Source organism: Eretmochelys imbricata, chromosome 1 (assembly GCF_965152235.1).
Source record: "Eretmochelys imbricata isolate rEreImb1 chromosome 1, rEreImb1.hap1, whole genome shotgun sequence".
NCBI lineage: Eukaryota > Metazoa > Chordata > Testudines > Cheloniidae > Eretmochelys > Eretmochelys imbricata.
In genome coordinates, this window is record NC_135572.1 from 294,149,443 (window position 1) to 294,176,537 (window position 27,095).

Below are 27,095 nucleotides of genomic sequence, written 5' to 3' on the forward strand. Positions count from 1 at the left end.
AGAAATAATGATAATTTAAGATCTTTAGCAAGCATTTCTGTGTATAGCACAGAGAGATAACCATGAACATATGGTCATGTTTTCTACTGAAAATAGCAACTGAATTAAACAGACCTTTAGGCTATTATTGCTTAACAGAATATTAATAACCTTTGACATTATTAAAATTCATCCAGCTTGCTACAGTAGAAACCATTGAACCAGTGGTAGGATATACAAAATCCTTTCACCAATGGTTTCAATGAATATGTTGCTCGCAATGGAGAGTGATTGGGGAAAAAATTGTATTTCACTATTGGAATGACTATCAAACACCCGCCGCGGCCCCCCACCCATACACACATACACCTTTTCCTGAAATACTGTGTTAAACACATTTATTCCATTAAATCTTGCAGCTCATTTGATTTACTTTTGTGTAAAAATGAGATATCTTTTGCAAGTATATATTTAGTGGTTAAAAGAAATCACTTGGGAACTATGTATGTTTCGAATCTTTCATAATAAATGAAAGATCTGTTTACTACTTAAGTGCTCTTATTATAATTAGAGCAAAAGTTTTTTGTCTCTACATTTTAATTTGATAATCAATTTACCCACCAATAATCTTAGGATATTTGTAAATGAAGAGCTGCTGTCAGGATCAAAAACAAGCTACTGTTTTTCCCAAAGTGATTATGTGTAGTAAGTCTGCCATACAGTGCTGGCTATGTTCCACAAATCCTGATCAGTTGTCTGCCGGTGGAGCAGGCAAAGTGCCACTTCGTAACAAAAGCAGGCAAAGTGGCACTTGAGCAAAGAAGTATTTTTCTTAAGGAGCCATGATCATCTTTCTTCAGTTTCCCTTTGCAAGCAGTTCTACGTGTGAGGAGATTAACAGAAAGAAATTTGCTAATCTTAATTTTCCATCTAAGAAGGAGGGCAGAAATGATTTACATGTGCAATGGCAGTTGACGGAAACTGATGTGTAAAGAATTACTGATTCTTAATATAGGAAAAAAAAAGATGTAAGGAAAAAGAAACCAGATACATGCAGAGAGAATGAAGGACAGGGTGGGAAAAAAGGATGCATAACCAGAAGGTGGCTATGAGTAGGATACAGATTAGAAATCGAAGCAGTGTTCTAACACTGATAACCATAGTATTGTCTTTGAGCAGAATTGTGTGGTACACCAAAGTTTAGGGGTGAGCTACCTGAACATATCCCCCATTAGAATACTACATAGTATGATTGTTTTTCCATCTCAACTAGCCTTAAGAACAAGTAACTCAACATGTATGAGATCCCAGTGAAATGCTGTGGCAAAAAGGGGTAATGTGAACCTTGGATGTATAAAATGGGAAGTAGAGAGTTGATTTTACCTTTGTATATAGCATTGGGGAGACAGATCATAGAATACTGCATACAGTTCTAGTGTCCATATTTTTAAAAGGAGGTGAAAAATTGAGAAGGGTGCAGAAGAGAACCACCAAAATGATTTGAGGACTGGAATAAATGCCTTCTGTGGGAGACTTAAAGAGGTCAATCTGTTAAATTTATAAAAAAGTAGATTGAGAGGTGACTTGATTACAGTGTCTAAGTACCTTCTCAAAGAATAAATACTAGGTAGTAAAGGTCTCTTCAGTGTAGGAGAGAAAGCATAATCTCTCATGTCTTCATATCAAGACTGATGCCTTTCTGGAAGATTTGCTTTAGCAAAAATCCAAGTTAGGATTTAATCAACGAGTTACTTGGCTCAATAAAAGGGGTAACTGAGTTAAATCTAAGGGCCTGTTATACACAGATCAGACCAGATGATCTAATGGTCCTTTCTGGCCTTAAACTCTACAAATTTATAAATGAGAAACATAGGGAGAGGGCAACATTTAAAAAAATATTTCAGAGAACCCCAAATCCTCTTAGATATTTCCTTCTATACTGATGATCAATTGCCCAGATACGGCAGTGACGGGAACGTTTTAAGTGTTTAAGAGACACATTTACTCCCACCTGTTCATAAAATTCTGAGATGTACCTCAAACCAACTCTTTTCTAAGGGTCAGTACCCTACAGAGTACAGAGTTTAGAGTGACTATGGTGGTGGTGGGGATGTGGGGTGGTGGTTCACATGCCATTCTGCATCATAAACTGTACAGGACAATAAAAACACATCTTCAATCTAACATTTATTTAATCAGAGGTTTTGTTTTCAATTGTAAATTACAATAACGAGTACTTGCCACATTTTGTTCAACTGAAGTATCATATCTAAGCATACACAGCATAGGAGAGTTTAAAATAATCACAGTACTTAGTGCAATTTGCAAAAAGGAGAAAAGATCTTGGACCGACTTGTTGGAAATAAATATCAAGTGACAAAAAATTTCAGCCATTTTAGAGTTTATCCATATCGAAGTTCACGCATGCGCCAGACTGTAAAGAATTAGAGCTCTTCCTTGTAATATCCAAGTTTTGCCAATGACATCTCTTTTCTCAGCTGCATAACTTCCCAAAACATCTGATCCGCTGTACAAAACAGAAAGTGTAGAAAACTTACTGAAACTAAATCTCCATCCTCATTTCTTCAGGGTTTTTAACTGAAATATGTAGGCTACCTTATTCAAACAGTAGTTTCATCTTTAGAAACATTTTACAAAGTGGCATGATTTCAAAGCTAATTTCACCAATTTCAAAATCCCATCCTTTTATTTTGCACAAAGGAATATACAATGTTTTTCATTTATTTTTTTTTAAAACCATCCCTTCAACACACAGAGGTCATCCCAGTCAGGAGTGGGCTTTCTATTCACTTTATAACTGCAGATCTGCAACACACTGGCAGCCTTAAAAGAAGGCATGTTTAGAGCTCTTTTAAGTGACCTTTGGAATTGTGAGATGTAAAAAATGCAAGAATTTAAAATATTTAGTCCAGAGGCCTTGCCACTATGTGCAGTAATAATACATTAAGGAAACCTTGAATCCCCACATAAAGGGCTTAAACTATTAACTCCTCTGCATCCTTGATTGCTGGCGTGCCTGTTGCCAGAAATGGTTTTCCTTCTGCAGGATGCGTATGAACAGTTTCAAAGCAAAGTCTCATAGCAACCTTGCTGACATCGCTGTACCTAACCAGACCATAAAAACATGGAAGTTTGGCAGTCATACATGTATTTGTTATTCACTTTACTGGATATTGTTTGCAATGTTGTTGTAGCTGTGTTGGTCCCAGGATATGAGAGACACATGGGTGAAGAGACACACAATCTTTCCAGCTACACAGAGCTGAAGAGCTCTGTGTAGCTCAAAAGCTTGTCTCCATCTTCCACCAACAGAAGTTGGTCCAATAAAAGATGATATCCTACCCACCTTATCTCTCATTTTACTGGATGTCAGAGTTGAAGTTTCCCATATAAAAATATCTTCACACTAAAAATGGCTTTTAAAATCAGAAATTTCCATAAAAATTGGGGGGCAAGGGGGTGCCACCCCCCCTTTTTTAAAAAACAAACTATGGAACAAACACTGACCTACTTTTTTCAGTTTAATCAATTTTCATCTTGCCTATTTCTTCTGAAAGAGGGGATCTTTTTTAGTGGCAAATGGAAAAAAAAGAAAGGCGTAGAAACAGAAGGGAAAAAGGAAAACCAAAGTTTTTGGATTACGAAAAAGTGTTCCTTTTCAAAACCTGGGAATGAAAATTAAACTAACTTTTTCAGCTGGTTCTACTGGATGTAAACAGTAATCTAGGAACATCAAAAATTTATGATTTTACATATGAAAAATGTTATCAAATGAGAGTGTGTTTGTATAGCCCCTAGCATAAGATGGTACAGTAAATGACTAGGGCTCCTACATGCTACAGTAATACAAATCATAATCATAATGAATTACATGGTTAAACACATAAGACAACAAGAGACACACCACTCTTACATCATCATCTTCCTTAGGATCATAGTCCTGGCTCTAAGTAAATGTAAAGGTATTGCTCAAATTAAGACTAAAAACTAAGTAAAATGTTTTCCCCGTCATCTTTCAGAAATTCTTGAACTCTAAGATAGAGTTCTATCTAAAATAAAAAGATAGCACCAGAAGCATACAAGTAGCAAAGAAGCATACAATACAGTATGTGGATGACCACCATAAAAAAGCCTATATTCCCCTAACTCATTGTATACATTATCTGAGAAAATATTTGCATAAAGCAACAGGTCCAATTTATATAAAAAAATTAATTTTCCTAAAAGTGTGATGTAGTTGGAACATCAAGCCAAAATACTGAGTTCAGAGCATAGCTGTTAAACATTAACAATTCTGGTAAATAGGAAAATGTTTCCAATGTTATCTATTATAATCTCTCCCCTTCAAATAGTTTTCAGTCTTTTAATCTTCACAGTATTGTGGCAAGCATTATATCACAAACTGGGATAAATATAAGCTTTTTTGGTCAGAACAATATCCTCCTCTTAAATTCAATTGCTTTAAAATTAAGGCCAGTCATTTTCCAAGCATACTTCCTGCAATTTCCTTAAATTATTATTAGCAGAAACCAGTGACATATGCATTACATATATTTGCACTAAGCCTATGTCTACACTACTACTTATGTCGGTGGAACTTATGTCACTTGTGGGTGACTTATTCACACCCCTCAGTGATGTAAGTTACACTGCCCTAAGTACCGGTGTAGAAAGCACCGTAAGTACTGCCGCTCACTGAGGGTGGATTAATTAAATAGACAGGTGAGCCCCGCCAGTTGGCTTAGAGTGACTACACTAGAGAGCTTACAGCAACGTCACTGTAAGATCTCTAGTGCAGCCATAGCTTCAGAAGTAGGCTGTCTTCATGTAAATTTACTAGGGCTGTTGATTAATCGCCGCTAACTCATGTGATTAACTCAAAATGTTTTGCAATTTTAAAAAAAATAGCAGTTTTAATCGCGCTGTTAAACAGAATACCTATTGAAATTTATTACGTATTTTGAATGTTTTTCTATATTTTCATATAGATGATATTCTGTGTTGTAACTGAAATCAAAGTACTTTTTATTACAAATAATTGCACAATAAAAATGATAAACGAAATAGTCTTTTTCAATTCACCTCATAAGTACTGTAGTGCACTTTGTCATGAAAGTGCAACTTACAAAGGTAGAATTTTTTTTGTTACATAATTGCACTCAAAAACAAAACAAAATGTAAAACTTCAGAGCCTACAAGTCCACTCAGTCCTACTTCTTGTTCAGCCAATCGCTAAGACAAACAAGTCTGTTTACATTTACAGGAGATAATGCTGCCCTCTTCTTATTTACCATGTCACCAGTAAGTGAGAACAAGCATTTGCATGGCAGTTTTGTAGCCGGCATTGCAAGGTATTTACATAGCAGACATGCTAAACATTCGCATGCCCCTTCATGCTTTGGCCACCATTCCAGAGGACATGATTCCATGCTTATGATGCTCGTTAAAAAAATAATGCATTAATTAAATTTTTGACTGAACTGTTTGGGAGAGAATTGTATGTCCCCTTCTCTGTTTTACCCACATTCTGCCATATATTTCATGTTACAGCAGTCTCGGATGATGACCCAGCACATATTGTTCATTTTAAGAACACTTTCACTGCAGATTTCACAAAACGCAATGTAAGATTTCTAAAGATAGCTACAGCACTCAACCCAAGGTTTAAGAAAATAAAGTGCCTTCCAAACTCTGAGAGGGATGAAGTGTGGAGCATGCTTTCAGAAGTCTTAAAAGAGCAATACTCCGATACGGAAACTATAGAACCTGAACCACCAAAAAAGAAAATCCACTTTCCGCTGGTGGCATCTGACTCAGATAATGAAAATAAGCATGTGTTGGTCCGCACGGCTTTGGATTGTTATTGAGCAGAACCTGTCATCAGCATGGACACCTGTCCCCAGGAATGGTGGTTGAAGAATGAAGGAACATGAATCTTTAGCGAATCTGGCACGTAAATATCTTGCGATGCTGGATACAACAGTGCCATGAGAACACCTGTTCGCACTTTCAGGTGACATCGTGAACATGAAGTGACAACTGACGCATCCAACACATATTGTTGCCAATATACTGAAGTGGCAATCAACATTACTGAAGTTCTAGAGATAATGGAAACAAGCAATTATGGGGAATTTCTTGAAAAGCATCTATATTATTAGCTATGAAAATTTAGCAGCTGCAGCACAAGGCAAAGTTTACTCTGATAATAAAGAAAATTAATGGATTGTGAAGGATGTAATATTTTGTGATTATACATTCTATGAATTTGATTGTTATTGTGTTTGCTATATAATTAGTAAGGATTAATTTAGGTATAGGTTAGTTTGTATCTAGACAGGAAAGCAGACAAACATTTCTGATAACCCTCTATTTACTGATACTTAAAAAGACAATGGAGGTGTCAATTCCTCAGACGTTTTACCTCCGCCATGCTAGGATCAGCAGTCTGGCTGGTGGGGAAGGTTTCAACTTGAAACCTCTGGGAGACTCCAAGTGAGAAAGAGAAACAAAGAACTTGAGAGTGGTTACAAACCTTGAGCCCCTGAAGTTCAGGAGAGAGGGAGACAGAGACTGTAGGGGTGCAGAGCAGTGGTGGGGGTGTCTGAATAAGCTAGACCTACCTAGCCTTTAGATAAGACAGATGCATGTAGACTTGTCTTGAAAACCCTTTTTCTTGTTATGCCTCATTCCTGCTGTTAAGATTAAAAGGTACTTTGTTTTGAACAGGCTGTTTTGTGTATTTTCACACTAGTCATAGCTCGCAAAAGGAAGATCACTAAGGCTCAAACCCAGTCAGGCTGCTGAGGAATCACAGCTGATATTGTGCCCCTGGAACAAGTCTGAAGGTAGGAGAATTGCAGGATTCCACCCTGAAAGAGGGAAAGGCAAGAGGCCTGTCTCCTGAAGGGGTGCACTCAGAGATGGGGGGGGAGGGGGGTGGGAAGGAAGATGGAGGAGTGGCAAAAGCGCAGACAGTCCTGAACCGTGACAATATTATTTTACTCTTTTATAAAAAATAAAGTCATTTGCCTCAAACATATTAGCAAAACTTAACAGTGACAGCAAATTTCTAAGTGAGGATAATCAATCACTGGAACTTAGTAAGGGATATAGTACATTCTCCATCACCAGACGTGTTTAAATCAAGTCTATATGTCTTTCTAAGGCAGTGGTCCCCAAACTTTTTTGTCTGCGCCTTTCCCCTTTTGGTCTGTGCACTACCAGGAGCCATGGTTGGGCACCAGGGCCGGGAGCGTAGCCAGCACTGCAGCTGGGGCCTTGGCCGGGAGTGGGGCCACGGTCAGAGCCAGCTGCCACAGCTGAGAACAGGCCCACAGTCGGGGCCGGGAGCCAGTTCCCGTGGCCAGACCTGCAGCTGGGGCTGGAGTGGGGCTGGGGGCAGAGCAGGGCTGGGTGGAGCTCCCTCCCCACTCCCTATGGAGGCTGGCCCAGGCCCCACCACACACCTCTAAATGTTCCTCTATGTCCCCTTAGGGGGGTGCGCCCCACAGTTTGGGGACCACTGTTGTAATTCAATCAGATTATTGGAGTGGAAGTAAGCATTGCTGGATGATATTTTGTGACACCTATGCTATGCAAATCAGATTAAATAATCATAACTGTCCCTCCTGACTTAAAAAATAACAAACCAACCATGAAACTTTGCAAGGCTAGTGCACTTAAAAAATGAAGCTCAAAGCCTACTCCAAAAAGCAGTAAATTTGCAAAATATCTCTCTAAAATTGTATAAATCTAAATTGTGGGCTGCAGTGTCTTCATAGCCAGCTTTATGTATCCATTTTACTGGAACTGAACAGTTCAACTGAGCTGCTTCCCTAATTACTAACCTAGATAGGAGCTTGGATAGAGCGCCAGCTGTCCAAAGCTTAGTCCAGAGAAGAATGAAGCTAGCAGGTCGGGGAAACAGCCTGAGGAAATGGCAGCAATATTATCTGTTCCCTTTACTGGAGAATTCACCTATTGCTTGTCATTCACACTGTAAACTGGGTGTCTAAGCAGACTGCTTCATGATGTCCTGATAGCAGCGGCTAAAAGCATATTTTCCATCTGCATTTGGCTCTTGCACATTTTTACACATTAAGCTCAGAATAACCACTGTTCATGTAAATACTGTATGAGAACACCTAATGTAATGACTAGTATATGGGTACCAGCAAAGGACCTTTCTGTCATATCATGTCACTATTGCCGTGCATAAGTGGGTATTTGGTATGTTTTAGACACAGATACACCATTTACCTGGATATTTACATCTGTACCAAACTACAGTTCCACTTACCATCCTGCTGCTTCACAAGTCCTTGTTGGATATACCGAATGTATGTAAAGAAGTTACACACAGAAGTGATCTAAATGAATGGGAAGGAAAAGAAAAGTTCTCATGTATTACATATCTGTATGGAAACACAATGTAAGCTCAAATGAATTCAAGATAAAGGTAGATACTTACCCTGTATCGGCAAAAAGGAGAAATATAGTAATAGCTGCTTGAGTCCCCTAACTTGATTCTATGCTTGCATGATTTACTTTGTCCACTGAGAGCACATTTCCTGTAAAATATAAAATTTGCTTATTTTGCTTTAAATGAAATTTTGGAAACTCAACCACCTGCAAATTTTAGGATGTAAGATGCTGTTTTAGTTGTTTTAAAGAAAGATATGTAGTAATAGTTGCTTGAGTTCCCCTTCCAGCCTCTTGACTTGTAGTTTGCAATTACTATTCTAGGTTGTCAGCTATTATGGTTCACAATGACTATTCTGTTTTTAACATTCTCGCCCCATTAAATTTTACTAATTTTAACATCTTCTTTAAGACCCTTAAGGCAGAACCTGAGAAAACTTGATCATTCTTAGTCATATATTCCCTCATTCATTACATTTCAAGTTGGTTGAATATAACTTGAAACAATGAGCTAGGGATTTGTCCAACAGAGCTCCTCATCTGTGGAATATGCTATTATATTTTGAGTTAATGTCAATTATTTGAAAATCAGTTAAAGAACTGCGCTTGACATTATATTTATTTGTCCAAAAGCACTGATATTTTATGTTGTTACACTGCTCAACCCTGAAACATTTGTGTAAGATGTATTTTATAAGATCAATTTTGCTTTTATGCTGACGTTTATATTGCATTTTGTATTCAAGGTACTATAAAAATCCTGAATAGAGGGACTGAAGTGAAAGCCTGACAGCAATGTTTTGGGCTGCCTTACAGAAAACTACGGTTAAATGACCAGGTCCATTCCCCGCCGCACCCCAACCACTGTTTGTGGTCATCTGAATATAATAAGCATGCTGGCAGATATAATACATTGAGTCCCAGAGGAAGGGTCATGTTAGCCAATGGTGATCCAGCTAAACAATTAAGGGAAAGCACTAAGTTTAAATGAATTTTCACCTACATTCCTTAGCAACAGAAAAGGGGGTATTTACAATTTGGAATAATTCATCTTCCGCTTTATCTGATGGAAAAAAACTGTTGCTACAATAAAAGCTTCATATATATAACTAGAAAAAAGTTTTAGATTTTTCTGTAGCAACCACCAGCATAGTAACAGCACATCTCACAGGTAAGTTAGGTTCCTATGGCAAGGTGAGTAGTGGACTTGAAGTTTTTTGCTCTTCTCCCTTCCATTCTACATTATCCAAAATCAGGAGGTACAAGAACCACACTCTTTTCAAAAGTGAAACAAAAGCAACTAAAAGCACAATAGCTAAAATATTCTGTTGTGTTTACCTAAAAAGTATACATTCAGTGTTTATCAGACTAGCTGATCTCAATTTTGGCAAAGCTTTTGGGGAGAGGAGGAAAGACTTTAAAAGCTAGAAAATGTCTCCTGCTATGTTCTTATGGTTATACAAGTCTCATATGAAGTTCTTCTTCACTTAGCGCACAGTCAACCTGTGGAACTCATTGCCTGAGGAGGTTGCGAAGGCTAGGACTATAACAGAGTTTAAAAGAGAACTGGATAATTTCATGGAGGTTAAGTCCATTAATGGCTATTAGCCAGAATAGGTAAGGAATGGTGTCCCTAGCCTCTGTTTGTCAGAGGGTGGAGATGGCTGGCAGGAGAGAGATCACTAGATCGTTACCTGTTAGGTTCACTCCCTCTTGGGCACCTGGCATTGGCCACTGTCAGTAGACAGGATACTGGGCTGGATGGACCTTTGGTCTGACCCAGTATGGCCATTCTTATATTCTTAAGTCCTTTTAATATGCTAAAAATAATTTAGAAGCTCAAACCAATGCTTTAGAACAAAGATAAACCACTGTGACATGTATCCCATTGACGAAAATAGGAGATAGTCTGTGATGGTGACAAAACACATCAAGTCACATGACAGAGAAGAGCAGTTCACTACAATTCATTTAAAACTAATAAATAGGGCCCTACCAAATTAGCTGTCATGAAAAACACATCAGACTGTGCAATCTGGTCTTGTGTGCGCTTTTACCCTATGCTACACAAATTTCATGAGGGAGACTAGTGTTTCTCAAATTGGGGGTCCTAACCCAAAAGAGTTGCAGGGGCGGGGGTCGCGGTATTGCCTTCAGAGCTGGGCGGCCGGAGAGCGGTGGCTGTTAGCCAGGTGCCCAGCTTGGAAGGCGGCACCCCTATACCATTTGAATATTAATGACCTACTTTAAAAAAAAACAAACAAAAAACAACCTATAACCAATTTTTTTGGTCTTAGAATGACAAAACCCTCAGTCTAGCGTATTGCCTACAAGTAAATAACTAGCCTGGGTTAGCTATTTAAATCAATCTGCTAGGAAGTTCTCCATGACAAAATTGTTATTAAACACATAACTGATCATAAAATGGAGTTTATATCCCATGGGAAATTCAAAATATGTTTTGGTTCCAAAATATTAAATATGTATAATAAAACATAGAAGTCAATATGAAACATTTTATTCTATGACTCCCTGCCGCATGGGAACTGAACTTTGTTAGAGGAAATATTAAGACAGGGACCATCTTTTTGTTCTGTTTGTACAACGCCTAACATAATGGTGTCCGGGTCCATGATTGAGTTTCCTAGGTACTGTGGTGGTGGTGGTAATCATCATCATCACCACCACCACCACACATGTAAAACACAGGCAGAATAACACTGCAGAAAAAGCCTATGAGGAATTTAATAATCTTTTGGTACTTCACTTAAGTAAGACACATAAGGAAGAATAATATTTAATTCATTAAAATGATCCAGTCCTTGACTTAAGGATTCAATTTTCTCTGCTGCTCTTTTGTGTTCTAAAGCACTATCTATACTTAAACAAAATAAATCCTCACAATGTCTATTTCCTGAAGAGTGTTTGATCTAACATTAGATAGGTAAGTTACATGCAATAAGTTAAATTGCAAGAGGCTGTGAATGTGGACACCATCTGAGGGGACACTATCCGTTGAAAGGCTTCATGAAAGAAGTAGGTATGAAGAAACAGAAAGTGCAGAACGGAATGAGTAATATTCCCAGAACAGGGAAGGAGTGGGAGGGAGTTAAGACAATGATGGGGGGGGAGGTTCTTCTCATACAGAGGATGTTGAGTAGAACCTATGATGTGCCCCAACCAGGGCTGCAATAAAGAGGGGGACAGAGCTTGATTACCCCCACAGGATTCAGATAATTATTCCCACAAGGTACTCGGAACTAAGCAGCATGTATTATATAGCACTGAAGTAAATATCATACCAGCAACTAACCTGGAGTGGTGGAACCCCACGATTTTTTGCACTTGTCTTGTGAGTACTGGTAGTAATGACAGTTATGGCCGAGGGACTAAGTTGACGTTTAAGAATATGCAAACCCTTTAATGATTTTGGGGTTCTGCATGGTTCAAAAGTAGTGAGTGTGTGACTTCTCATTAAACAGCTTCTTTAAAAAAAAAATTCTGAATCTTCCTTCAAAGTGTGGTCAAAATATTTTCCTTTTCTCTTTTTTAGGAAAAGTGGGGAATAGCAAAACAAAATGCAAATATCCTACATTAAATATGATACGAGACACCATAATGATTTTTGTAATTTTTTAAATATACAAGTAGAGCTGGAACAGTTTTCCATCAGAAAATGCAGATCTGTCAAAGTGAAATGTTTTGTGGGAACATGTTTATTTGACAAATTGTTTTGACAGAAGAGAGTAGACGACTTGGGTTTTCCTGCCAGGAGGCTCACCATTTGCTTAAACAGTCCTGGCTCTCTCTTTATAGATGACCTCTAAACTCCTTGCTTTCTTCTGCACATCTATTGCAAGAGCCCTGTTCCAATGCCTTAGTCACCTCTCGGTCCAATTGCTACAGCCTCCTCTTCTCCAAATTCCCATCATCATAGCTTACTTCATACTGCTGCAGTTCCATCCAGAATGCAGCTGCTAACACAATCTTTATTTCCTGTTACTTACACCCCATCCTCTTCTCTCTTCCTGCATCAGCTTCAAACTCATCCTCATCTCAACTCCACCCTCCTATCTATGCTTGTTGGTGAGGCCTTGCTCCTTGCCGTCCTCTTGAGTGCCTTCAACTGCTTCCTTTGTCTTGGTTCCAGAATTTTTTCATGCAGCTTGCTATGCTTGAAACACCTCCAGATATCAAACACTCACTCTCTATTTCTTCATACCTACTTCTTTCATGAAGCCTTTCAATGGATAGTGTCCCCTCAGATGGTGTCCACATTCACAGCCTCTTGCAATTTAACTTATTGCATGTAACTTACCTATCTGATGTTAGATCAAACACTCTTCAGAAACGAAACTTTGTGAGGGTTTACTTTGTTTAAGTGTAGATGGTGCTTCAGAACACAAAAGAGCAGCAGAGAAAACTGAACCTTTAAGTCAAGAACTGGATCGTTTTAATGAATTAAATATTACTCTTCCTTATGTGTCTTACTTAAGTACCAAAAGATTATTAGATTCCTCATAGGCTTTTTCTGCAGTGTTATTCTGCCTGTGTTTTACATGTGTGGTGATGAGGATGATGATTACCACCACCACCACAGTACCTAGGAAACTTAATCATGGACCCAGACACCATTATGTTAGGCGTTGTACAAACAGAACAAAAAGATGGTCCCTGTCCTCATTTATTTTCCCCTAACAGAGTTCAGCATAGCATTCTAATATTCTTGATGCAGAGGCCATAAACAAAAGGTTAAGATATATCCATTTTATTAGGGTCATGCAACAGTTACAACAGTTCAATCAAACACAAGAACCATTCAAATGCCAAATGAAAAATATTGTGCCTCTCATATGACAGAATATTTGGTGTAACATACTTTGGTCCCCCACATTCAACTGCAGAAGCTTTCACAAATCGAACAGGTTGCAGGCCAACTGGTTCAATGCTCAAGGTGTTGTTTTCAACAGCCTCTAGAACAGCTGAAGCCAACTACAAAAGGATAGCAAAGAAAGTAATTAGAAGTAGTTTGACATTATCCATTGCACTGAAGTAATACAAGATTTACAGCTATATAAATATCATTTAATTAAAGCAAAGTCTAAACATGCAAATTCAACACCCCAGATAGGTTAAGAAGTTGCCCTGTATGTCAGTGTAAATAGGACCTTTTGGTTTTAACTCCCAGGCTCCTCTCCAAATAACCCTGAACTCCAAGCTGTGAGGTAACTGCATTTAGAACAACAAAAACAAAAAGTCTAGTTTGTTTTCTGGTTAAGCATTGACTCATAGTGAAATTATTCTTCTTAAGCTGAATCAAAAATGCTTTTAAAGCAAGGAGTGTTTCAGTCCAAGTATCTGGACATTCACTTTTAACATTTTTTTAAAGCCAATTATTATTTAAAAGATTTTCAGGAAGGAATAAAACCTGTTAATTTATAGAATACCTAAAAAACAATAGATCATTATCAATGTTGTCAAAGTAGGCTTGGTTATAATATTTTCCTGTGGAAACAACATAAAGCAGAAATTAAAATACCTTTCCCTAACTCATTTTCCTGACTCATTGTTTTAAAGTGCTTTTACATATAGATTCATAGATACTAAGGTCAGAAGGGACCATTATGATCATCTAGTCCGACCTCCCGCACAACGCAGGCCACAGAATCTCACCCACCCACTCCTGCGAAAAACCTCTCACCTATGTCTGAGCTATTGAAGTCCTCAAATCGTGGTTTAAAGACTTCAAGGAGCAGAGAATCCTCCAGCAAGTGACCCATGCCCCATGCTACAGAGGAAGGCGAAAAGCCTCAGGGCCTCTTCCAATCTGCCTGGAGGAAAATGCTAACTAAGCAGGATGTGACTCAATATCAGCCCATATGACTGTTTAAATAGACTCAACAGTTCTGTTTCGCTAATATAGTCCATTAAAGGGTTATTCCTCAATGGTTTCCACTAAACTCCTAACTGTATTATTAAAACAACTCTGTACCAATGATCTTTGCTACCGCCTATATAGTGTTATTCTGCTTTGGATATTTTACAAATCAACTCACAGAATACAGTATTAAATAAGTTTAAATAGAATATTCCTTGTTTGCCCCTCCCCCAAGAAATAAAATAAAATAGTTCACATTCACAGCATATTTATACAGGCAAGAATTTATATAACACATCAACTAATCACATAAGCAGACATCACAACTTAATCTAGTTACCATTTAGTTTACACATTCAGTTCGTCTGGTTATACTTAAAGGAAAATAAAAGATGGTCACTCCATGTACAGTGATTATCTGTAATTTATGCACAGAAGTGGTAGTAGCTGCATCCTGGCCTTTTCAGGCAACAAATAAGTCTACAGTAGCAATTAACAGGGTGAGAGGGCTACAGAGGGAAAACAGTAAGATGGCCTAGTTATATAAATTAGAGACACAAATATGAACTACAGGAGCATACAGATAAAACATTGTACTGAAAGAAGTTAATGTACTGCTCTACATGGATTGCAAATGAACCAATATGCAAATAGCTACCCAGATGGTGTGCCAATGGCCATTTGAAAGAAGACTGGATGAATCATGATAGAGTGATACACCAGTCAAGTGAAGACATGAGACTGTTCATAGAATCACAGAATCATAGAATATCAGGGTTGGAAGGGACCTCAGTAGGTCATCTAGTCCAACCCCCTGCTCAAAAGCAGGACCCATCCCCAATTAAATCATCATCATGTTGTATGCAGGAGGAAAATTTAGCACTGTGCCAGGAAAGGCTGTCAATGTTCACCTGCTTCAAACAAATGAATCTCTGTAGACTTAAAAGATTCAATCTTGCCTCTTGTATTTTAGGAAGATCCAAGAATAAATTTCTTTTACTCTTAGGGCTGAATCTTCAACTGTACCCAGTAAGTGCTGTGTAGAGGTGACAGGGGCAAACTCACAAAGAAGGAATGACCTGGGCCAGTTCTGTGCTTTTTCCAGCACAGCTTAGGACACTCTTAGGGCTGCTCTAAACAGTGCAGGTATGTAATGAGCTCTCTTGCTGATAGTGATTCTAGGAGTGTAGCATGCTCCAACCACACCTCTTTCTGACCCCACAGCATCACTGGAAAATCTGGGAATGGGGTCCAGGAGTTGTGTAGAACCAGCCTTAGACTTCCCCATGACAGCAAATACACAACTGGCTGCTTACTGGCTACAACAGCTTTCCATCCCTTTTGTCCCACCTGAGGCCTTGATCTCATTTACAATTTACTGTAAAAGGTTGTGTTTCTTTCTTTACGGTCGGGGGAGGAGGAGGTTAGCAATCAAAATGAACGTCCTCTTTCATGTCTTTACTGTAAAACACGCAGATTTCCAAAACAGTAATACCTCTCCCTACTTGAAACATGAGAATTCTTACTTTTTTTTTTTTTATTTATTAACTCTGGATCTCACCACAGTCATTTGGAACTATCTGCATCTCCATCTTTCTGTAAAATTGATAGGCCAGGCTAGGAGCAGGAGGGATTGCATATTTTATCCTTGTACAGTCTCCTCTGTCCAGTTAATTGACTAACAATATTTTTAATTAAACCGTATAAAGGGTTTCTAGATGGAATAAGTTACAATAGGTAGAAACCGGAGAAAAGGCACTGAGAAAATATATCTGGCCATGACCAGCAAAGGCCAGGTTGACAGAAGGGAGGAGCAAGTTAATCTGTGTAGAACTGATATCTGGTGGATGAAAAATAAAAATGGTTTGCATGATGAAAAAGGTAACTTTTCTACTTATTTAAATTATCGTAGTGCCTAGGAGCCCCAGTCATGGACCAGGCCCCCACTGTGTGAGGTACAGTACAAACAGCACAAAAAAGACAGTCTCTTGCCAAAGAGCTTACAAACTAGGTATAAGACAGAGGAATACAGACCAACCAACAGGAGAGTACAAGGAAACGAGACAATATTGGTCAGCATGGTAGGCTGTGGCAAGACAACAGCAGCCTAGCCTAGCTGTTTTCAAGTATAGGCATCACCACAGTGGAGCATTTTAAGGAATGATTGAATAAGAACAGTAAAATGGCGTTACACACGTTTACGGGGAGTACATCCCAAGCATACAGGGCAGGATGGGAGAAAGCACAAAAGTGCTTGTTTGAAAATTTAACAAGTGAGCTATGGAGGCTGGCATCATGGGCCAATCAGAGGTAAGTATCAACAGCTTGGTAGTGAATGATAATAGATAGGGTGGGGATAGGCTATGAAGGGCCTTGAAAGTGCTGACAAATACCTTAGGGTTGATATGATAGAGAAGAGGGTGCCAGTGGAGGGATGACATGGTCAAAGCGACAGGCTAGGAAAATATTTACAGCAACAAATGAAAATTCAAAATGCAGAAAAAAAAACAAACAAGGTGAAATTCACACAACTGTTTTAATCCAAAATCAATTATGTTCCCAACTCTTTCACCCTTCTCTGAGCTTAGCCCTTCTGTCTAAGGCTTCCCTCCTCAAAGAAAGCAGAATGCACCACAGCCCTGGCTGCCTGCTCCAAAGCCTGACTTTCTCTGCTGCGCTGATAGATTGGGAGAGAAGACAGGTGTCTGCTGAGTAAAGGGTGTTGTGGCCTGTATGGCCATTTACATAAAGGCGTAAGTAAGAAAGATAGTAAATGGACAATGTCCCTCCTAAAAGGTCCCTAGTAAGATGAGAAGTACACAATCCCCAATTCCTCAGGGCACTAGAGTTTGAAGGAGGGATAGGAGAAGAATGAGAGTCTCTACTTGAAAGAGTCATGTCTGGAATAGCAAGAGAACTCCAAGTTAGTATTGGACACAGTGACAGAGGGAGGGAAGGGGGAATCTGAATAACTGTGGTCTCCAACCTTTTTACGCACAAGATCACTTTTTGAATTAAAGTGCAACCCAGGATCTACCCCGCCCCTTCCCCGAGGCCCCACCCTGCTCACTCCATCCCCCACCCTCACTTACTTTCACTGGGCTGGGGTGCGAGGTCTGGGCTGGGGCCGAGGGGTTCAGAGTGTTGGAGGGGGCTCCGAGCTGAGCCTGGGGCAGGGGTGCAGGAGGGGGTGAGGGGTGTGAGCTCTGGGAGGGAGTTTGGGTGCAGGAGGGGGCTCTGGCCTGGGGCAGAGTGCTGGGATGCAGGAGGAGGTATGGGGTGCTAGCTCTGAGAGTGGGCTGCAGAGCTGGGACAGGGGTTCAGGATGCAGGAGGAGTTCAGGGTGCTGGCTCTGAGAGAAGGCTCAAGACTGGGGGTTGGGGTGCAAGCTCTGGAAGGGGGCTCAGGGCTGGGGCAGAGGTGCAGGCTCCTGCCAGGCAGCACTTACCTTAGGTGGCAGCGCAGCAGCGCTAAGGCTCCCTGCCTGCCCCACGCCACTCCCAGAAGCGGCCAACATCTCCCTGTGGTGCCTGGGGCGGGGGCATGGCTCCACACACTGTCCCTCTCTGCAGGCATGGCCCCCGCAGTCCCAATTGGCTGCTGTTCCCCATTCCCAGCTAATGGGAGCTGCAGGGGTGATGCCTGCACACAGGAGCAGTGCATGGAGAACCCCTGCCCCACCCCCATCAGGGGCCGCAGCGAGCCTGCCTTAGCCCCGCTGCGCCATTGAACTTTTAAAAAGAAAAGGAGTACTTGTGGCACCTTAGAGACTAACAAATTTATTTGAGCATAAGCTTTCGTGAGCTACAGCTCACTTCATCGGATGCATTCAGCGGAAAATACAGTGGGGAGATTTATATACGCAGAGAACATGAAACAATGGGTGTTATCATACACACTGTAAGGAGAGTGATCACTTAAGATGAGCTAATACCAGCAGGAGGGGGGGTGGGAGGGAAGAAAACCTTTTGTAGTGATAATCAAGGTGGGCCATTTCCAGCAGTTGACAAGAACGTCTGAGGAACAGTGGTGGGGGAGGGAATAAACATGGGGAAATAGTTTTACTTTGTGTAATGACCCATCCACTCCTAGTCTTTATTCAAGCCTAAGTTAGTTGTATCCAGTTTGCAAATTAATTCCAATTCAGCAGTCTCTCGGAGTCTGTTTTTGAAGTTCTTTTGTTGTAATATTCCGACTTTTAGGACTGTAATCGAGTGACCAGGGAGATTGAAGTGTTCTCCGACTGGTTTTTGAATGTTATAATTCTTGACGTCTGATTTGTGTCCATTTATTCTTTTACGTAGAGACTGTCCAGTTGGGCCAATGTACATGGCAGAGGGGCATTGCTGGCACATGATGGCATATATCACATTGGTAGATGTGCAGGTGAACGAGCCTCTGATACTGTGGCTGATGTGATTAGGCCCTATGATGGTGTCTCCTGAATAGATATGTGGACACAGTTGGCAATGGACTTTGTTGCAAGGATAGGTTCCTGGGTTAGTGGTTTTGTTGTGTGGCGTGTGGTTGCTGGTGAGTATTTGCTTCAGGTTGGGGGGCTGTCTGTAAGCAAGGACTGGCCTGTCTCCCAAGATCTGTGAGAGTGATGGGTCGTCCTTCAGGATAGGTTGTAGATCCTTGATGATGCACTGGAGAAGTTTTAGTTGGGGGCTGAAGGTGATGGCTAGTGGCGTTCTGTTATTTTCTTTGTTGGGCCTGTCCTGCAGTAGGTAACTTCTGGGTACTCTTCTGGCTCTGTCAATCTGTTTCTTCACTTCAGCAGGTGGGTATTGTAGTTGTAAGAACGCTTGATAGAGATCTTGTAGGTGTTTGTCTGAGGGTGTCATAAATATAAAGGGAAGGGTAAACCCCTTTGAAATCCCTCCTGGCCAGGGGAAAGCTCCTCTCACCTGTAAAGGGTTAAGAAGCTAAAGGTAACCTCCCTGGCACCTGACCAAAATGACCAATGAGGAGACAAGATACTTTCAAAAGCTGGGAGGAAGGAGAGAAACAAAGGGTCTGTGTCTGTCTGTATGCTGGTCTTGGCCAGGGATAGACCAGGAATGGAGTCTTAGAACTTTTAGTAAGTAATCTAGCTAGGTATGTGTTAGATTATGATTTCTTTAAAATCTGAGAAAAGAAATTGTGCTGAATAGAATAACTATTTCTGTCTGTGTATCTTTTTTGTAACTTAAGGTTTTGCCTAGAGGGGTTCTCTATGTTTTTTAATCTAATTACCCTGTAAGATATCTACCATCCTGATTTTACAGGGGGGATTTCTTTATTTCTATTTACTTCTATTTTCTATTAAAAGTTTTCTTGTAAAAAACTGAATGCTTTTTCATTGTTCTCAGATCCAAGGGTTTGGGTCTGTGGTTACCTATGCAAATTGGTGAGGCTTTTTATCCAACATTTCCCAGGAAAGGGGGGGTGCAAGTGTTGGGAGGATTGTTCATTGTTCTTAAGATCCAAGGGTCTGGGTCTGTAGTCACCTAGGCAAATTGGTGAGGCTTTTTACCAAACCTTGTCCAGGAAGTGGGGTGCAGGGTTTTGGGAAGTATTTTGGGGGGAAAGACGCGTCCAAACAGCTCTTCCCCAGTAACCAGTATTAGTTTGGTGGTGGTAGCGGCCATTCCAAGGACCACGGGTGGAATACTTTGTACCTTGGGGAAGTTTTGACCTAAGCTGGTAAAGATAAGCTTAGGAGGTTTTTCATGCAGGTCCCCACATCTGTACCCTAGAGTTCAGAGTGGGGGAGGAACCTTGACTTGGTGGCATAGTGGTGAGATTAACCTGAAATCATTTTGAGATCCAGTTGAGATTTTTTGAACTAGAAATACAGATTTTAAAAAGAAATTATTTTTTCCTTTGGAAAGGAAGTCCAGAAAGCAGTTGAAACTGAAAGCAGATTGTTTTTTCTCTGCTTTGTGGCCAAGCAGAGACAAAAGGGGATTATCTTGTGAATTGCAGGTTTTCTTTGCCTGGAGGCAGGGTACTTAACTCCTGCAGGGAAATTCACAGTCTTCCAACCCAGAGGTTTTTTTTTCTTTTCTTCCTAAAAGTAAATAGGGGGTGTGTGTTCTACCCATTTGCTTTTTCTTTGGGCTGGGTAAGCAGGTTTCCAAGTAGTTGGAGGTTTTTTGCTTTAATTTGGGCCCAGAGCAGAGACAAGGGAATTGTCTTTTTCTGTAGGCTGACAATCACTATCAGAGAATAGGTATTCTATTCCAGCACAGCAAAATTTTACAGCCAAGTTTTGTTTGTTTATTTCTAAACCTCGGGTGTAAAGTTAGTTAAAAACAGAGAGGTTAGAATGACCAAATCCTCAGCTCGACTACAGCTGGAATTAGCCAAATTTCAGGCTGAGGAAAAACAAAGGGAACATGAAAGACAGATAGAACTCATGCGGCTGGAGAAGGAGGTACAGGAGGCTGCCCACAAGAGGGAAATGGAGGCAAGGAAGCACGTGGAGGAGGAGAAGGAAAAAGAGAGGAAGCATGTGGAGGAGGAGAAGGAAAAAGAGAGGAAGCATGTGGAGGAGGTGGAGAGGATAAAGGCCCAGCAGAATATACCAACAAACCCTAGCAATCCTTCTCCAGGTACCACTTCTCATCCCAGAAAGTTCCCCACCTACAAGGCAGGTGATGATACTGAGGCCTTCTTAGAAAACTTCGAAAGGGCCTGCCTTGGGTACAACATCTCTACTGACCAATACATGGTAGAGCTGAGGCCGCAGCTCAGTGGACCCTTAGCTGAGGTGGCAGCTGAAATGCCTAAAGAACACATGAACAAGTATGAACTGTTTAAATCCAAGGCGAGAGTCAGAATGGGGATAACACCCGAGCAGTCTCGTCGGAGGTTCAGAGCCCTAAGGTGGAAACCAGACATGTCATTTACCCGACATGCCTACCACATTGTGTAACATTGGGATGCCTGGATATCAGGAGCAAGTGTTGAATCTCCAGAAAATTTGCCCTTCCTAATGCAAATGGAACAATTCTTAGAGGGTGTTCCCGAGGAAATAGAAAGATACATCCTAGATGGGAAACCCAAAACTGTAATCGAGGCAGGAGAGATTGGAGCCAGATGGGTGGAGGTGGCAGAGAAGAAGAAAACTGGTCGCAGTTGGAGCGGAGACCAGAAGGGACCACCCCAGACCACACCCTATTACCGGGGGCCGCCCAAGGCCCCACCTACCTCCCAAAGAACCCTCCAGACCCCTTATCGTCCCACCACCCCGTTCTCCAGCAACCCTCCTCGCCCCAGTGACCCGTCAGCTGGACGATGTTTTAAATGTAACGAGCTGGGGCATGTAAAGGCCAACTGCCCCAAGAACCCCAACAGATTACAGTTCATTGCACCGGAATCACACCAGAGGTCCACAGGCCCAGATACTTCCCAGATACCCTTGGAGCGGAGGGAAACTGTGAGTGTGGGCGGGAAGAAGGTCACCGCATGGAGGGACACCGGAGCACAAGTGTCAGCTATCCATGCTTCCTTGGTGGACCCCAATTTAATCAACCCAGAGATCCAAGTGACGATTCAACCCTTCAAGTCCAACTCTTTCAATTTGCCTACAGCCAAGTTGCCTGTCCAGTACAAGGGCTGGTCAGGAACATGGACTTTTGCAGTCTATGATGATTATCCCATCCCCATGCTGTTGGGGGAAGACTTGGCCAATCATGTGAAGCAGGCCAAGAGGGTGGGAACGGTCACCCGCAGCCAGGCTAAACAAGCCGTGAGGCCTAGCTCTGTTCCGGAAACTTCTATCAGGACCCGGTCAGAGGTGATGGACCCGGACCCCAGGCCAATGTCTGCAACAGCAGTAGTGGATCCAGTCCCAGAGACCCAGACGGAACCAGTCCCAGAACCGGAACCAGCCAAACAACCAACACCAGACCCAGTGTCAGCACTGAATCCAGTACTTGCAACCTCAACACCAGAGGGCCCCACCGACCCTGAACTGGCAGCAGCCGATAACCCAACACAAGAGGCTCAGCCGGAGCCTGAATACCAACATAGCGCACCAGCGGAGAGCGGTACACAGTCAACAGAAACAGCTCCATCCCCTATATCGCTTCCAGAAGGACCAAGCCTAGGTCCACAATCCAATGAGGAACTGATGTCCCCAGCATCAAGGGCACAGTTCCAGACCGAACAGGAAGCAGACGAAAGCCTCCAGAGAGCTTGGACGGCGGCACGGAGCAACCCACCGCCTCTCAGCTCTTCTAATCGATCCAGGTTTGTTGTAGAAAGAGGACTGTTATACAAGGAAACTCTTTCTGGTGGACACCAGGAAGACTGGCATCCTCAGAGACAGTTGGTAGTTCCAACTAAATACCGGGCCAAGCTCTTGAGCTTAGCCCATGATCACCCTAGTGGCCATGCTGGGGTGAACAGGACCAAAGACCGTTTGGGGGGATCATTCCACTGGGAGGGAATGGGCAAGGATGTTTCTACCTATGTCCAGTCTTGTGAGGTGTGCCAAAGAGTGGGAAAACCCCAAGACCAGGTCAAAGCCCCTCTCCAGCCACTCCCCATCATTGAAGTTCCATTTCAACGAGTAGCTGTGGATATTCTGGGTCCTTTTCCGAAAAAGACACCCAGAGGAAAGCAGTACATACTGACTTTCATGGATTTTGCCACCCGATGGCCGGAAGCAGTAGCTCTAAGCAACACCAGGGCTAAAAGTGTGTGCCAGGCACTAGCAGACATTTTTGCCAGGGTAGGTTGGCCCTCCGACATCCTCACAGATGCAGGGACTAATTTCCTGGCAGGAACTATGAAAAACCTTTGGGAAGCTCATGGGGTAAATCACTTGGTTGCCACTCCTTACCACCATCAAACAAATGGCATGGTGGAGAAGTTTAATGGAACTTTGGGGGCCATGATATGTAAATTTGTAAATGAGCACTCCAATGATTGGGACCTAGTGTTGCAGCAGTTGCTCTTTGCCTACAGAGCTGTACCACATCCCAGTTTAGGGTTTTCCCCATTTGAACTTGTATATGGCCGTGAGGTTAAGGGGCCATTGCAGTTGGTGAAGCAGCAATGGGAGGGATTTACACCTTCTCCAGGAACTAACATTCTGAACTTTGTAAGCAACCTACAAAACACCCTCCGAACCTCTTTAGCCCTTGCTAGAGAAAACTTACAGGATGCTCAAAAAGAGCAAAAAGCCTGGTATGATAAACATGCCAGAGAGCGTTCCTTCAAAGTAGGAGACCAGGTCATGGTCTTAAGGGCGCTCCAGGCCCATAAAATGGAAGCATCGTGGGAAGGGCCATTCACGGTCCAGGAGCGCCTGGGAGCTGTTAATTATCTCATAGCATTCCCCACCTCCAACCAGAAGCCTAAGGTGTACCATATTAATTCTCTAAAGCCCTTTTATTCCAGAGAATTAAAGGTTTGTCAGTTTACAGCCCAGGGAGAAGATGATGCTGAGTGGCCTGAAGGTGTCTACTACGAAGGGAAATGTGCTGGTGGTGTGGAAGAGGTGAACCTCTCCATGACCCTTGGGAGTATGCAGCGACAGCAGATCCAGGAGCTGTGCACTAGCTATGCGCCAACGTTCTCAGCCACCCCAGGACTGACTGAACGGGCATACCACTCCATTGACACAGGTAATGCTCACCCAATTAGGGTCCAACCTTACCGGGTGTCTCCTCAAGCTAAAACTGCTATAGAACGGGAGATCCAGGATATGTTACAGATGGGTGTAATCCGCCCCTCTGAAAGTGCATGGGCATCTCCAGTGGTTCTAGTTCCCAAACCAGATGGGGAAATACGTTTTTGCGTGGACTACCGTAAGCTAAATGCTGTAACTCGCCCAGACAACTATCCAATGCCACGCACAGATGAACTATTAGAGAAACTGGGACGGGCCCAGTTCATCTCTACCTTGGACTTAACCAAGGGGTACTGGCAGGTACCGCTAGATGAATCTGCCAAGGAAAGGTCAGCCTTCATCACACATCTCGGGCTGTATGAATTTAATGTACTCCCTTTCGGGCTGCGAAATGCACCCGCCACTTTCCAAAGACTTGTAGATGGTCTCCTAGCAGGATTGGGAGTATCTGCAGTCACCTACCTTGACGACGTGGCCATATTTTCGGATTCCTGGGCAGACCACCTGGAACATCTACAAAAAGTCCTTGAGCGCATAAGGGAGGCAGGACTAACTGTTAAGGCTAAGAAGTGTCAAATAGGCCTAAACAGAGTGACTTACCTTGGACACCAGGTGGGTCAAGGAACTATCAGCCCCCTACAGGCCAAAGTGGATGCTATCCAAAAGTGGCCTGTCCCAAAGTCAAAGAAACAGGTTCAATCCTTCTTAGGCTTGGCTGGTTATTACAGACGATTTGTACCGCACTACAGCCAAATCGCTGCCCCACTGACAGACCTAACCAAAAAGAAACAGCCAAATGCTGTTCAGTGGACCGGAAAGTGTCAGAAGGCCTTTAACAAGCTTAAAGCGACACTCATGTCTGACCCTGTACTAAGGGCCCCAGACTTTGACAAACCGTTCCTAGTAACCACAGATGCATCCGAGCGTGGTGTGGGAGCAGTTTTAATGCAGAAAGGACCTGATCAAGAATTCCACCCTGTAGTGTTTCTCAACAAAAAACTGTCTGAGAGGGAAAGCAACTGGTCAGTCACTGAAAAAGAATGTTATGCCATTGTCTACGCTCTGGAAAAGCTACGCCCATATGTTTGGGGACGGCGTTTCCACCTGCAAACCGACCATGCTGCACTGAAGTGGCTTCACACCGTCAAAGAAACTAACAAAAAACTTCTTCGGTGGAGTTTAGCTCTCCAAGATTTTGATTTCGACATCCAACACATCTCAGGAGCTTCTAACAAAGTGGCGGATGCACTCTCCCGTGAAAGTTTCCCAGAATCAACTGGTTAAAATCGTCCTTGAGATGTGGAAAATATTGTTAGTCTTTATGTACTTGGTAGTATATTTAGAGATGCATGTGTCTTATTAACTCTGTTTTTCCTAGAGCTCCAGGAAGAAATCCCAGCCAGTGTTTCACCCTAGCTAAGATTTGGGGGGCGTGTCATAAATATAAAGGGAAGGGTAAACCCCTTTGAAATCCCTCCTGGCCAGGGGAAAGCTCCTCTCACCTGTAAAGGGTTAAGAAGCTAAAGGTAACCTCGCTGGCACCTGACCAAAATGACCAATGAGGAGACAAGATACTTTCAAAAGCTGGGAGGAAGGAGAGAAACAAAGGGTCTGTGTCTGTCTGTATGCTGGTCTTGGCCAGGGATAGACCAGGAATGGAGTCTTAGAACTTTTAGTAAGTAATCTAGCTAGGTATGTGTTAGATTATGATTTCTTTAAAATCTGAGAAAAGAAATTGTGCTGAATAGAATAACTATTTCTGTCTGTGTATCTTTTTTGTAACTTAAGGTTTTGCCTAGAGGGGTTCTCTATGTTTTTTAATCTAATTACCCTGTAAGATATCTACCATCCTGATTTTACAGGGGGGATTTCTTTATTTCTATTTACTTCTATTTTTTATTAAAAGTCTTCTTGTAAAAAACTGAATGCTTTTTCATTGTTCTCAGATCCAAGGGTTTGGGTCTGTGGTTACCTATGCAAATTGGTGAGGCTTTTTATCCAACATTTCCCAGGAAAGGGGGGGTGCAAGTGTTGGGAGGATTGTTCATTGTTCTTAAGATCCAAGGGTCTGGGTCTGTAGTCACCTAGGCAAATTGGTGAGGCTTTTTACCAAACCTTGTCCAGGAAGTGGGGTGCAGGGTTTTGGGAAGTATTTTGGGGGGAAAGACGCGTCCAAACAGCTCTTCCCCAGTAACCAGTATTAGTTTGGTGGTGGGAGCGGCCATTCCAAGGACCACGGGTGGAATACTTTGTACCTTGGGGAAGTTTTGACCTAAGCTGGTAAAGATAAGCTTAGGAGGTTTTTCATGCAGGTCCCCACATCTGTACCCTAGAGTTCAGAGTGGGGGAGGAACCTTGACAGAGGGGTTGGAGCAAATGCGGTTGTATCGTAGAGCTTGGCTGTAGACAATGGATCGTGTGGTGTGGTCTGGATGAAAGCTGGAGGCATGTAGGTAGGCATAGCGGTCAGTAGGTTTCCGATATAAGGTGGCGTTTATGTGACCATCGCTTATTAGCACTGTAGTGTCCAGGAAGTGGATCTTTGCTGTAGACTGGTCCAGGCTGAGGTTGATGGTGGGATGGAAATTGTTGAAATCATGGTGGAATTCTTCAAGGGCTTCTTTTCCATGGGTCCAGATGAAAATGATGTCATCAATGTAGCGCAAATAGAGTAGGGGTATTAGGGGATGAGAGCTAAGGAAGCGTTGTTCTAAGTCAGCCATAAAAATGTTGGCATACTGTGGGGCCACATGAGTACCCATAGCAGTGCCGCTGATCTGAAAGTATACATTGTCCCTAAATGTGAAATTAGTTATGGGTGAGGACAAAGTCACAAAGTTCAGTCACCAGGTTTGCCGTGACATTACTGGGGATACTGTTCCTGATGGCTTGTAGTCCATCTTTGTGTGGAACATTGGTGTAGAGGGCTTCTACATCCATAGTGGCCAGGATGGTGTTTTCAGGAAGATCACTGATGGATTGTAGTTTCCTCAGGAAGTCAGTGGTGTCTCCAAGATAGCTGGGAGTGCTGGTGGTGTAGGGCCTGAGGAGGGAGTTGAACTTTGAGCGGCTGGAGATTGTGATTGACTGTCAGAGGCTCCAGGATCGACCAGTAGATTGCAATCTACGGGCTGGTGACCACTGCTGTACAACATCTTACCACTT

At 42.1% G+C, this 27,095-nt stretch overlaps 1 protein-coding gene across 2 annotated transcripts in view; it reads right to left on the reverse strand.

Annotated features, from left to right (window-relative positions):
• Window positions 1–2,149: 2,149 nt before the first annotated feature.
• Window positions 2,150–27,095, reverse strand: part of RAB3IP (RAB3A interacting protein) — a 60,138-nt gene continuing 35,192 nt past the window's right edge. For both annotated transcript variants that reach the window (XM_077832907.1, XM_077832914.1), the window contains 4 exons: window positions 13,304–13,416; window positions 8,474–8,573; window positions 8,303–8,372; window positions 2,150–2,506 (listed from right to left, as the gene is read on the reverse strand). In XM_077832907.1, the coding sequence (XP_077689033.1) occupies window positions 2,424–2,506; window positions 8,303–8,372; window positions 8,474–8,573; window positions 13,304–13,416 (366 nt within the window). In that variant the 3' untranslated portion in view covers window positions 2,150–2,423. The remainder of the gene's footprint in view (window positions 2,507–8,302; window positions 8,373–8,473; window positions 8,574–13,303; window positions 13,417–27,095) is intronic.